Source organism: Branchiostoma belcheri, unplaced genomic scaffold (genome assembly GCF_001625305.1).
Source record: "Branchiostoma belcheri isolate BF01 breed outbred unplaced genomic scaffold, Haploidv18h27 scaffold161, whole genome shotgun sequence".
Lineage (NCBI taxonomy): Eukaryota > Metazoa > Chordata > Leptocardii > Amphioxiformes > Branchiostomatidae > Branchiostoma > Branchiostoma belcheri.
In genome coordinates, this window is record NW_017803058.1 from 100021 (window position 1) to 113753 (window position 13733).

At 39.4% G+C, this 13733-nt stretch overlaps 1 protein-coding gene across 4 annotated transcripts in view; it reads right to left on the bottom strand.

The window, feature by feature from the left end:
- LOC109466253 (SLIT-ROBO Rho GTPase-activating protein 1-like) overlaps window positions 1–13733 on the bottom strand; it is a 105282-nt gene that overhangs the window by 16708 nt on the left and 74841 nt on the right. For all 4 annotated transcript variants that reach the window (XM_019763928.1, XM_019763927.1, XM_019763930.1 and 1 more), the window contains exons 6-7: window positions 9163–9291; window positions 1446–1667 (exon numbers count right to left, since the gene is read on the bottom strand). In XM_019763928.1, the coding sequence (XP_019619487.1) occupies window positions 1446–1667; window positions 9163–9291 (351 nt within the window). The remainder of the gene's footprint in view (window positions 1–1445; window positions 1668–9162; window positions 9292–13733) is intronic.

Consider the following 13733-nt stretch of genomic DNA (forward strand, 5'->3'; position numbering starts at 1 on the left):
GGAAAACTGTGTGAACGTCTGGTCATTTCTGAACCTGTTCTGCCCGTGTACCTGTCCAGAAGGCATGATCATCATTCTCCCTGGGTTGTAGCCAGTGCATCGCATAATGGAGCGGGGCAGGGTGCTATAGGCCCCCGCCCCCCCACCTCCGCTGCACACAGGGCACCTACTGTGGTTCTGCAGCATGACAACGGGGGTGTGTGAAAGGTGCGGAGACCACGGCTGGCTGTTAGTCGGCAGACAGGGGCACTACAAGTGGTTTAGTCTACTGAGAAATGTCAGCATCTTAGTCTACCTCATTATTGTAGTATTATCATCAGGTTGGCAGGACAATGACATTCTCTCGTACACAACCAGGGATTCTTCCTACATGTACCTTGCTTAGGCCACACCAATTTAATTTCTTGGTTAACGGATTTTTCTAGAAAAATAATGGAGCGGGCGGGCGAAAAAAACTAAAAATAAAAACAGGCCTAGGCATCCTATTATGGCCCAAAATGGTACGATAAGAGCCACGAAGTCAACACACCAGGCTGGTTCAAAATTTAAACAATGAATTTTGAACTTTTAATGATACCATTGCATTGAAAGATGGAATAACTGTAACAACTAGGATGAAAAGGACTGTTTTCAACTGTTCAGGGCAAAATATGAACATTTTGCAGTTGATTCTGAATTTTTTTTTTTTTTTTTTGCAAATCAGAAAAAAATGAAGCAGGCGAATCCATTAACCAAGAAATTAAATTGGTGTGGCCTTATGTTTCAAATGTCTATCAGACACCTTCCTCAGATCTTCTGACTAGAGTACTGCTTCTCACCACTTTATGTAGCCGATGTAGGTGAGAACACAATCCCACGTACATTGGCTACATATAGCGGCGAGAAGCAGTACTCCAGTCAGAAGCTCTGAGGAAGGTGTCTGATAGACATTTGAAACATAAGCATGGCAGGATGAATCACTCGCTGTGTACAAGAAAATCCCAATATCCTACATGTACCTTATACCCGTCTAAGAAACAGTCTTTGGTTGAGCTTTTCCCTTTCTATGTGTGACACACATGTAAGTCATGCAGACAATCTATCTATCTTCTAAAGGCTACAGAAGTGTTTAGTTGATTAACAATTCGAGAAAATATATCATAATGCATATCTAGAGCAACAGACCAAAGGTGCTATCTGACTTATGATAGCACCCTAGGTATGTTCAATTACCTCTAACGTCTAAGCTAAATAAAAGAAAACAAGAAGACAGACATACTCAAGATCCTAGGCCAATAAATACGAAAAAAGTACAAACCATAAAGAAAGTCTGACAATTCTAGACTAGATATCCAAAGCAACCATATAAATTTCAATACCAGGATGAGTAAAATATATAAGCATAACCTGACTAGAAATAGCAGCAAAGGGCCAAGTATGCCACCCTGAGGAACACCCTGCCTTACCTCATCCCCTCCATGTGGAATGAAGAGGAACTTCTGTGGCACCAGGAAGGTTCCGTTGTAGTTCTCCATGAACTTCTGCTTGTCGTTCTTCTGGTCCAGGTTGTAGACACACTGTGAGATGATGTCCAGACCCTCCTGGTGAGACTTGTCTGCACAGTCGTTAGCCGACAGGTAGGTCTTCATGGCACGACCAAACGCACTGTGGAACCCCAGGTCCATGCACTGTCAGTCAGAAGAAAGATAAACAGTTAATGGCATTGCTGAGCAGATAACACTACACCTATACACCAAAGCAGGCATGTACATGTAAGGCTTATATGTTTGATGACTGTTCAATGATGATGATGGTGAGGTGACAAGGTGGTCTTGTGGTTAGGGTTGTTGACTCAGAATCCAAAGGTTCTGGGTTCAAATCCCTGACAGGCCCCATTGTGTCCTTGGGAAAGGTAGTTAACACCTATTTCCTTACTTGGCTCAGGTGAAAATGACTACCTAGCTCAGATAGGACGTAAAGCCGAGGTCCCGTGTTTGAGGAGAGCCACACCTTGAGCACGAAAAAGAATCCCACCACACTTATCAAAAAGAGCAGGGGACCTTCCCAGTGTGAGTGGTTCAAACCTTACAGTGTGGTCTCAGGTTTGACATCTTGAAGAGGTGATAGTCACCTGTTATGTATGTCAATCCTACCACAAATGTGGTAAATCTTCAAAAATGAATGAATAAAATAGATCATGATGATACTCATCATCTATTTTTTGAGATTCCTAGTACACCAGTCACTGATTTTAACATGTAAGCCAAAAAGCAAGTCTTGTTGCCCACCAACTATTCATCCAGAAGAAAATATTACAGGTTAAAAATTGTATCTATCGATCTCCTACATTTTAGATCAGTGCTGCGTACCTAAACCCACATTTAGGTTCAGGTCCGGATTCAAGTCCAGAGGTTAAGGTTCAGTTCCGGACTTGTAAGTCCAGACCTAAACCCACGGCATATACAAAATTGCATGTTGGCAACCTTGCAATGTTGTCTGGGTGAAACTTTGGCCACATAACATGGAGGCCGGTACTTGATGATGCCCGATGGCAATGTTTTCTTCATTTTGCAGCACAGACTTTGCAATCTATGGAAGGTTTTAGGTGGTTTGGAAAGAAAAGGGGTATGTGAAATGGTCTTTTATGGTAATACATGTAAGTCCGGACTCGGTTTTTCACTTTTAGGTTTTTTTGGACTTGAACCTAAAAATTCTTACAAGTCCGGATCCAAGTCCAGTGAACCGGTACACAGCACTATTTTAGATAGATGTCTTCTAGCCCTTTTACTACATTTGACAGATCTCCATCCCTGTAACACTAAAGCTGTTGAAATTGTAAAGCAGACGTTTTCCCATTAAAGTAAAACCTTTGATAAATAGGAAGTGGACCTACACCAACATGTTTATGGTAGATATAAATGTTTAAGCCTTCACCGCAAATGCAAGCGTAACACTGTCGCTATATCATTTTGAAATATTGACAGCAAAAAGTCAATGACCGAATCTGGACAAGCCTACTACGGCCTTGTTGATGTGATTATATGGATGACATCCTCTGGGAACCCCAAAACTGATGCGAGCGTGCAAATTTAAAAAAAAAACTTTGCAAAAACAAAAGTTGCCTTCATTATGAAATCTACGTGGTTATGAAGGTTTAACAAATGACTAAACACAGAGTATGGTATTGTGAATAATAGACTCTTCATTTTCATTTCAAAAATGTTTTTGGCTAGATGTTACTGTATTCATACAATCCTTTGGCAAATTTTCTTCTTTTCCTTTGAAATAAGACTTTAGCATTCTACGACATTAGTATCATTTTCTATTATTTCTTTTTTGTACTTCACAACATATTGCTCATTTTGCAGCTGCTTTGTACGATTTACAGTATGGTAAAACTTTTTGGGAACGGATGAAATTTCATGCGCGCACGGATGTCATCCATACAATCAAATCAACACGGCCTAATATTCCGCGGGTATCTCCCTAATATATCACGCAGCAATCCACTTATTTACAGGGCTATGTTGGGTACTGGAACAGGAGCAATATAAGATTGGGCGCCATAATTGTGCTGTAAAACTCCTGGCTTGTGTGACCCGACCAATCCCTCAGTCTGTGGCTCCCATATTAAAACTTTACGCCCTGCGAGCAATATCATGGGAACAGTCTGCCTGCCGGCTATTAGTTTTGATGAGAAACTCTGCCAGCCCTGGCTACTTGCCCAGTTTGGATATTACTAAGGGAAGGGGAAAACTTGGAGAATCTTGCTACTTCAAAGAAATTCCAAACAAATACACTAGGATACATCGATGAAGGTTAGACATCCAGGTAATACGATATGCCAAAAAGCAGTTACTCAAGCAACTGGATATGATTTTGGAAACGGTCAGATGTTTCAGCCAGTATCCTCAGTCACTGATGAAAGCTAGCTGAAACATCTGACCGTTTCCAAAATCATTTCCAGTTGCTTGAATAACTGTTTTTTTGGCAAATACACTAGGAACTATTAACTAAAAAATAACCTTCAAAGTATTGTAGATATAACGTTATGTTTGACAGCGTTTTTTTTTCTAAAAAAAAAATGAATATGACCTACTGTATGTTTGCTATAATTATGACTTCTGTCAAAATTAAGGCTGTATTGTGGTCATAATACTAAAAAAAAGTATGGTTTTTTTTAAGTACAAAAATGTATTACACATGAATGGCCCAAAAAATGGAACTGATTACTTACAATTGGAAAACTGTGAAACTTTTATTTTACTTTTAAAAATAAAAGCTGCACAGTTTTCAATTGCAGATATGGCAAGTCTAAACATTTTTGGCATATACTTAGTACAATGTAGCTTCAGCAGCCACTGACTTTTTTGAGATTCTATAACTGATTTTACACTATACTGTTACTTTTATTTTATTTTATTAAGATAATGGCTTCAAAGTCTCAATAATTTTGTCATATAGCTTCAGCAGCCATTGACGTTTTTCAGATTCTATTGACTTTACACTGTATATGTCATCTAAACAACAGTATTAAGATTCTGTAAAGCATGCAGGAGATGGCATGTGATCGATCAGTATCCTCTGGCAGCAATATCACCAGTACTCAATGATTAATCCACTAGTTCACCTGCGAGTGATCTTCGGGTTACTCGGATTACTCCATCTATCAGAGTTTCTGTAACACCAAGCCTAGCTGTGATGTTATGATCGATGGCATGGGAGTTGGAAGGGATACATGGAGACTGCAAACTCATATTATTCCTCAGGTAGCACAGAGTGAAGGATCACTCGTCTCAAGGGCATTTTGCCAAAGGATTGTATGAATACAGAAACTTGCCATCTTGCCAAAAACTGCTCAGTGAGTTTCACACTATTTTTGTCTGGCTTGAGTCGTCTTTACAGCAACCGATGAGCATTAGAAATGATTGAAATTGGCTCTGTTGCAAACTTCTACTGATTTTCTTGCTCTCTACAAAATTCCAAGCTCTTTCTACATGTACATGTTTATCAGGGCTCTAGCCAGTACTCACAGGAACTTTGTGGCATGTGTCAGAAAACTTTTTAAATCAATCCGTCAATCTTTACAGACATAATTGACACAAATTAAGTAAAAATATAAAAACATACAAAAGACCACCAACAACCACTCCTAACCCCATGATTTGCCTCTCAAATGTGTGCAATTGCATTTTCAAAGATCCAAAATTTGCCCCCAGGCCCCCCTAGATTGTAATCATGAACCTGGGCTGAATTTTCAGCTGGCTTTATGCATCAATTTTTGTCTGTCTTTTTTCATGACGCATGCTGGCTAGAACATTGGTTTTACAAACCAAAAAGATTTTCGGTGTTGAGAACTTCAACTGTACTTACATGATAATATATGGGAAATTTTATCAGTGCTTATGTGACTACCAAGAGAGATAAAATAAACCTGTACTTGCTAACCATTTGGGTACTACTTCTTCCAGAGCTCCATATCAAATGCCCTGGCAAGGACAACAGGTCACCTCTGAACTGATGACTCTGCATTAGGTTACCCTATAACTCCAATATTGCCATCTGTACCGGCTTACAACCTGATGCTTTTTTATTCCCTCCGATGATAAATTTTCAATCCCAATCTTAAGCTCTCCGTATGAAATTCTGGTTTCCTATTACCTACGGATTACCAGAGTGGCTGGGGAAAAAATAAAGGTTTTAGTGGTCAGCATTTCTCTCATGCACGACCTGGCTTGATCAATTTTCCTGCTTTACTGGTTGGGTACACAGCTGGGACCTTTGGCTCCAGACAGTAATATTGATGTAGGAGCTAATACATGGACAAGCCTGGGGTAGACAAATAGCAACGGGAATGGCACAGGGACAGTTAGGGTCACTTTAGACCGTTTCGAGATGGAATGATGTTTCTGAAGGGTTAACCGTTCCAAGGGAAATATGTTATTTTGTGGGGTTTTACGAAACTGGGTGCACAGCTCCAACTTTGGGTGCACCTAGGTGCACATGCACCCAGTACAACGTATTTTTGAGTCATGTTGTGCCAAAGGGTTTAAAGCAGGGCTCTAGCCAGCACCCGTTTTTCTGTCAATTGCAGGAACTTTTTGACGTGTGACAAAAATCTGTTTTAAACAATTCATCAAACTTGGTTGGACAAAATTGACAAAAATCTCCCCCCCCCCAAATTGCAAAAGAAATAAAAACATCCAAAAGAGTCTACCAACTAACTCTCAACCCCATGATTTGCCTCTCAACTGGGAAAATTCCGTTTTGTTACGCTCCAAAATTTGCTCCCAGACCCTCCTAGATTGCGATCACTCTCCCCCCCCCCCAGGTCCGTTCATGAACCTGGGCTGACGGAAAAAAAACTGAGCTGACTAGAGTCATGATTTCGAGCCCTGTTGTGCCAAAGAGTCTCAGGACACACCACCATGTCCTGACAGTATAATAGTGATACATGCCCAGCAGAAGTCACAGGTGGTGGCTACTGCAGACCATGAAATGGGCCAATTTTCAGACTCTCTGGGACCCATACATTAGCATTGACTCCTCCGATTTTATTGGAGACACAACTGGGGGATTAATTTTCACACTCGGGCAAGCAGACTTCAACTAGCCCCACATTTCTGCTGTTGCAGCTGCTCACAGTATATATCTTTGTGATTGGATGTGATAAAACACACGTAAGGAGAAAATACAGATGTACTCAAAGGAATTTAGAGTTTCAGAAACATGGAGCACCTTACTTTTCAAGTGTTAATGCCCTTTCCTACACTCTAACAGATTTCTACCTTTACTCAGACAAGGCTCTAGCTACCGGTAGCTCAAATTTTTTTCCATCAGCAAGTTAGAGAAAATTTTACAATTATGTAATAATAACTGCCTGGAATTTCATACTTGTGGTATTTGAAAGTTCAGTGAAGGTGAACATCATTAAACATAATGAATTCAAATCAGGACCTCATTAGCATTATTTACGAGGAAATGCTAGAATGGCATTGTTTGTTAATACATGTATAAGACTGTCTTTTGGTTGAGAATATGATAAAATGATATAATTCATGAAAATAAGGACCCTATTTGTTAAATCAGGGGGGGAATAATCTATAATAATTTGTCAGTCATAAAGATTAACATCATTTGGCGAAGGTATGAGATCGAGGAACTCTAGTTGCCAATATTCTCGTAAAGATTGACAGACTGGTTTAAAAAATTTTCTGTTATATGCTGCAAAGTCCCTGCAATTGACAAAAAAACGGGTGCTGGCTAGAGCCCTGACTTGACTTTCTCCCAGAGTCTGCAAAGATTTTCTTTAATAGCTCTTCCTGGGACTTGCCCTTGACACAAGTGACTTGAGAAGCTCTCTCCCATCACCAAGTTCAATTTCCTCAGACAACTGAATCTTCATAAATCACAACATTCCTGTCACATCGCTGTAACGGGCTCCTCTATCAACAGGGTGCAGATAGTGACTGCTGTAAATCACTTTATACTCGCGGTACCAAAATTTTGCAGTCTGAGAAAAATGGACATGTTCGTGAAACTGTTGTTCGCGGGGGTGGCAGGTGCAGTAAAAAGAAAGTGGGGAATTATTTGCTCGTTCTAATAATAAATTCACAGTATAGAAGTGAATGCGAAAACAGCAAATATTTATCTTTGGTATGACTCGGCCGGGGTTTGAACTCACGACCTCCCGGTTACAAAGCGAGCACCCAGTTGACTGAGGGGGACTATGGTATAATTTCTTTGGTCGCATATTGGCCCTGAAGTCCAGGAACTATCCTGCGTAGGTCCTGGAAACAGTCGGACACCCAGGGTATAGAATTTTCTTCTTACACAACCAGTAAGGTTCTCACCTGCTTACGTTTCGATGTCTGTCAGACACCTTCCTCGGAGCTTCTGAGGAAATTTCAGAAGAAAATTCTATACCCTATCTTCCAACCTGATGAAAATATTTATGGGAGTCTGACACCCAGGCTACCCAAGAAGAGGATCTAGTATCCAACTGAATTACATGTACCATACAAACATTTGCAATGTCGTGATTACAAAGGGTTCTGTTCCATTAGGCATTACCATAATGAAAGGTTAGAACTAAGAAGACTGGAGGAAAAGGAAGTTTACATGGTTCAACAAACATGTTTAGTGCCAAGTCCAGGTGTGGGGTATAGGGTGGGAGGAAGTCTGCTTTCAACTCTAACCAAACATGGCAAAACAGGAAACCACATCACTTGTAAGGATGTAATAATAGCCATTTGTTGCAGCATCGCATGTTTTCAACTCAGAAGGAACTGCTTTGTTATCAGGGTTCCCAACAAACCTCACACGACAAGTGAGGCTCGAAATACTGCAGGGCTCGAAATACTGGGTGCAAATTGTGCACCTTAGTGCACCCAAAATTGGAGCTGTGCACCCAAATATTTTTGTAGGTATTTTTGTACATATCAAACGTATAATAGTGTGCAGGATATTCTTGGAATCTAAGTGTCAGAAAAATCATAAAATCTTTGTTGTAGTACTTGTTTAAGATTTTGAAGTTAGCTCCCATTTCAGATTCAAGCATCTTCTTGACATCTAAATGACATTGTCAAAAAAAATAAAATCTTTGTTGTTTAGGATCATCTTATATGGTGCACCCGAATTCTTTTGTGCAACCAATTTTTTAGGTGGGTTTTTCGAGCCCTGGAAACGCGACAACAATTTAATTTATTGGTTCACGGGTATGCATTCTCCAGTTTTTTCTTACTGGCAAAAAAGGAAAAGATTCAAGTCCTGAATCAACTCCAAAATGCTTATATTTTGACCCAGACAGTTGAAGAAAGCTCCTTGTATTCTTTCCTACAATGTAGTTGTCTAGGATGCTTAGTTGTTGTTTTTTTGCCTTGTCCCTTCATATTTTTTCTGAAAAAATTCGAGAAGTAACAAATCAAATTGGTGTGGCCTAATAAACAAAATGAGAATCTTTGTTGTTCAAAGTTAAAACTTTTGGTCCAACACAAAAAAGTTCTCTCACCTAAAGCTTTTGACCAGTCACTCTGGTCTTCCTCAGTAGACTGACCCAGTGAGACTTCTTTGAAGTGTGACATCAACACTGGGTCAAAGGTTGGACCAAAAGTTTTAACTTTAAACATATAACTACCAACACAGATGAACTTTCATGATAGTATGAGAATCTTTGTTACTTACATCCACTAAATCGGAGAGGTCGTTGACAAAGTACTTGTGGATAGCAGAGTTGGAGGCGTCCAGGCTAAGAAGGTACTCGTTCCTCGCTTTGATGGACTTCTGTTTACTCTCAAAGTACTTGGCCTGACGCTGTGGAAAACACAAAACAAAACAGCTCACAACATGTAATCTAGGAAAAATAACTTAGTAAGTAAAGCCCCTGTCACACATTCAAGAATTTGACTTCCCGAATGCTTGCAGAACACTTGCCAACCTAGCCTCCATAGCATACCAAAAACTGGGGGTTTCGGGGGTCTTCAGTGTCTTTGGGAGCTTTTATGTGCTATTTTCTGATTGCATATAGACAACATAGCCAGCCTGATTGAACTAGGCTGATCAGAAAACAGCTGAAGACCACCAAACCCCCAGTTCTTTAGGCCTGCTATGGAGGCAATCGCCAACCATGGTTTGGAGTTGGTCGGCTTGCGAATTCGGCTACGGTTAGGCTGCACCAGCCAAATGTTTCAAAATGTTAAAAACTGTCGTGAGGCGTTCAGGAGGTTCAATCATAGTTGGCTGGCTTTCGACCTAAGTAGGGAAAGCACTAGCCAACCATCCAGGAGTAAGTCAGAAATGTTTGGGGCCTGTAATCAGGTCAAATTTGACTCCAATTTAACTCAAATTTGCTTCAATTAGTCATAAACAGTAGGCGTGGCCTAAATCTGTTCAAAATGCTCCTGAACACCAGCCAACCTGTTCGACTTGTGTTCGGCTGGTGTTCAGGAATAAATTCGGGGAAGTTAAAAAATGTGGGGGCTTCAGCTCAGTAACTTAGTAAGTCAGAATAGATTAATATGGTAAGCTTACAGGTATGTAGACAACACAGTTAATGATGGTTAGTTGTTAGTACATATATTTTATGAGTAATTAGAAGCCGGACTGTTTTTCATTAAGCTAAATTACGAGTTTGCAATAGAGTCAATAAAATACCCAAAAATTATTTTATAACTTTAGGATCAGTTACAGTTGCCCTGAAAGGTATCATAACATTAGCAGCAGTTGTTATAAAAAACAAACAGGTAATAAAAACAGCAAATTGGGAACTGGGATTGTCGTCATGCATTGTTAAGTTAATTTTCAAGACTTTTACTGTAGCTTGAGTGGTTCCTTTGAATTACCCATCGACAATTCCTTCAGGATCTCATTGAGTTCAATGATCGTAAAATTACTGAGAGAGAAGGGGGAAGACATTACTAACGGCTGGAACAGCCATCTCTCTTTACTGGAAGAGGCACAGCAAATTGCAAAATCAATAAATCCCACAGAATGGCACTGTCTCTGGGGGAATTTCCCCCGGTGTCGTAACTTCATGCCAAGTAATCATTTTAGGTGGGATTTTACACCCAAAACAACCTCTCGGAATTGAAAGCCACTGAATAATAAAAATTAATTATTGAATGAATGAATGACGACCTTTATTGCACATTTTTGCCACATTGGGCTAAGTACAGGTTAAAACAGAACGTGATGAAAAGATATATACAAAATAAAACTAACTATCATTACATAAATTCAACTTCTCGCTTTTCAGTTATAGTAGAGATAAAGGAACAGATAATATTTTTTTCGATGGAAGGTTTTTCAAGTCGCATTTGGAATATATTGATATAATAAGTATGATAAATCTTTAGAGAATAGATCTAGAGGGACACAACCAACAAATTAGGCAGGAGAATCAAGATTGACAATTAATTACTCCTTCATATTCTGATAAAAGTTAACTTTGATATTTCACTTCTGATCATACATGAAACAAGATTTCTCTAGGCTTCACAGATAACCTGGTTTGGAAATAATGAAGAATTTGATACAGTCCGAGGTCACAGAAAAATTGATTAGATGCTGGACTTAATCATAAGATATGAAGAAGAGGTGATATCAAGAGGAGGGTGTGAGCTGGTTTTGTGCAGATTGATGTGCAGAGAGAAAACAGTTGTGACAGCATGGAAGGTAAGGGTGAGTGTGATCAACTGTGAAGGGTACATGTACATACAGATGATGGTGCACTGAAGGAAGCAGCAGCACACAGACTGATGGCCCGTTCTCATTCAAAATTGTACAAAATGCTGTCGCCACTCTTTACGACTAGATACGAGCTAAATCACAGACCTTATCATTGCTTTCTTCACTTCCCGACTACACTTAATAGGTTTCACAAAAATGTACACTTGCTAGGTTTGGTTGATGATTTTTGTAACCTCCGTTACCGCTCAAGTACATTGTACATGTATATAAGACTGTCATGAAATTTAGATAGAGCCGCATGCTACTATAAGACAAGATATTGTCATTTTTACAACATTTTGCAAGTTTTCTGGGTCACTAAGGGAAAAAGAAAGGAGTTTTGACTGTCATTTGTAGCCACTCTTGCTGAACAAAATGTTTTACAGTCGTGACTATAACCATTGTTTGTTACTTTCAATATTAGCAGTAAACTTCACGTGGTATAAGAAAGCTGCCCAGTCTTTAAATGTCCGTACTTGCTCCCTTGCTCCAAGAAGATGAAGCTAACCGTAGGTCTTTTTGGATAAAAAAGCCAAAGTGAGATGTTGTAGTTCTGTTACTGGTATTCTGTACATTTCAATGAGAAGGAGCCTGATGCGCATGTTCTGGCAGTTACACGGAAAAGTGCTTCAGCCTTGTCAGACATGTGCACACAACTCTCTCGTGCAGTGACCACTCAGGTCTGAGTACATCTCCAGCACTCCACGTCAAAACCATTCCTTCTACACAGTCCAACTCTTCAAAACACACATGCCAAATTCATAGCACACTCAAGTCCAGACACAGCAGCCAAACCACAATTCTCATGCTGTTCACTAGATGAATTTTTCCACTATTAAAAACCATCCACAGTGATTATGTTAGGATGATTTAAAACTATACTACTATGTTCCTACTTTCAAAAATTATGAGCTACCACTACCAGGTTTACTGTTATTATGGAGTCTGATTATGCAGTGGTAAAATATTCTGTTCAGACTGGGACTAATTACTAGTAATCGGGACCAAGCATTTTTTTTCTTCATACAATTTTTTTGGGTCCAATCTAAAAGAGCAGAACAGTGTTATCATTTGAAGGTCTGAAATCTAGCATTTACCAAAATAAAGGATCTACATTTTTTTGGAAGTTCCTTTAAGTCTGACTGTACACTGTACAGCTAACATTTACAACTAGTCCCGATCTAAACAAGGTTTGAGTTCTGATGGACATGAAAAAAAATCTTCAAGTCAAGAGTGTGTATGGAATTTAAACTGGTTGTGCTGCAACGGTAAATAACCAAACATTGATACTTACACTTTCAGCATTACAAACTCCACTGGGGGTAGGTTTTAAGCTAGGAGGCCCAAGGAACCTATGATCAGTATCTACCATGCTATATCAGGGCTTGAAATACTACAAAGTCATGTACAAAGTCATGTATAGACTGCAGGTAAAATTGGAGATGTGCAGGTATTTCTGATGTCTACCCTCACCTAACTTGCACTGGTCCATAATAGGTTTATAGATACATGTAGGAATATGTGTAATTTGTCTAGTACAGGTAATTTTCAATGTGCAGGTATTATATGCAGAGAAAGTATTTCAAGCCCTGTACATACAGTAGTACACTGTTACATTAGGAAAATCTTTCCTCATGTAAGAAGTTTAAAACTCTACAGTTCTTCAAAATCACCAGGTTAGTATACTCCAGTATAGCTGTATTACATGTTATCTCTTAAATGTCTCTTTACAGTTTTCTCATTACTATCTACATGTACAATGTAAGTAGTGTAGTCAGGCTAATACCAGTACTTAATTGTTGCTTCAAACATTTCTAACCATGCTATTGACTCCCTACAAATTGGATATTACTCGTCTCTCTACAAGTTCAACTGGTAAGTGATAACAATTTCTCATTTTCTTCTACCCTTATCCTTATAACATCTGTGCCACAACACAAGAGGTACAGGGGAAAGACTCCATTTTGAAATACATAGAAAACACCACCGGTCACCAACAGGCATTTACTCAAGGAGTCCTCAAAACAAGTGAACAGAAATGTCTGCAGCTGACGTGGTGTTTCCTACGTGTTACAAAATGGCCTCATCCCTCTGTAACACATGGATGTCTTGCAGCACTTGATGGTGGTAGATGGATCCATCAAGGTGGTACAAAGGAGAATTGTAAGGCCTAGGAAAAAATTTTGTGTTTTCTGTTTCAGTCCTGAAAAATTAGGGTCAGTAGGTAGGGATTATCTTTTTTCTTTCTTTCTTTCTTTCTTTTTTTTTTTAGTACTTGGTTGATCTCTAGTGATCCAACTTATACCATACAGTTTAACAAAGTAAAACTTGCATGAGGGTACATGTACATACAGTTTCAATGTCAATGTTGGAAAACCAATTGTACAATGTTTCATGGAGCTAGAAAAGCTCAATCATCTCGAAAAACTTATGTCCCTTGCAGGGGTTCACACAAAAAAAAAGGCTATAGCTAGGGTCGGCAGTTTTTCTAGGTTTGGTTGGGAAACAGCAAACACATTTTTTCCTTA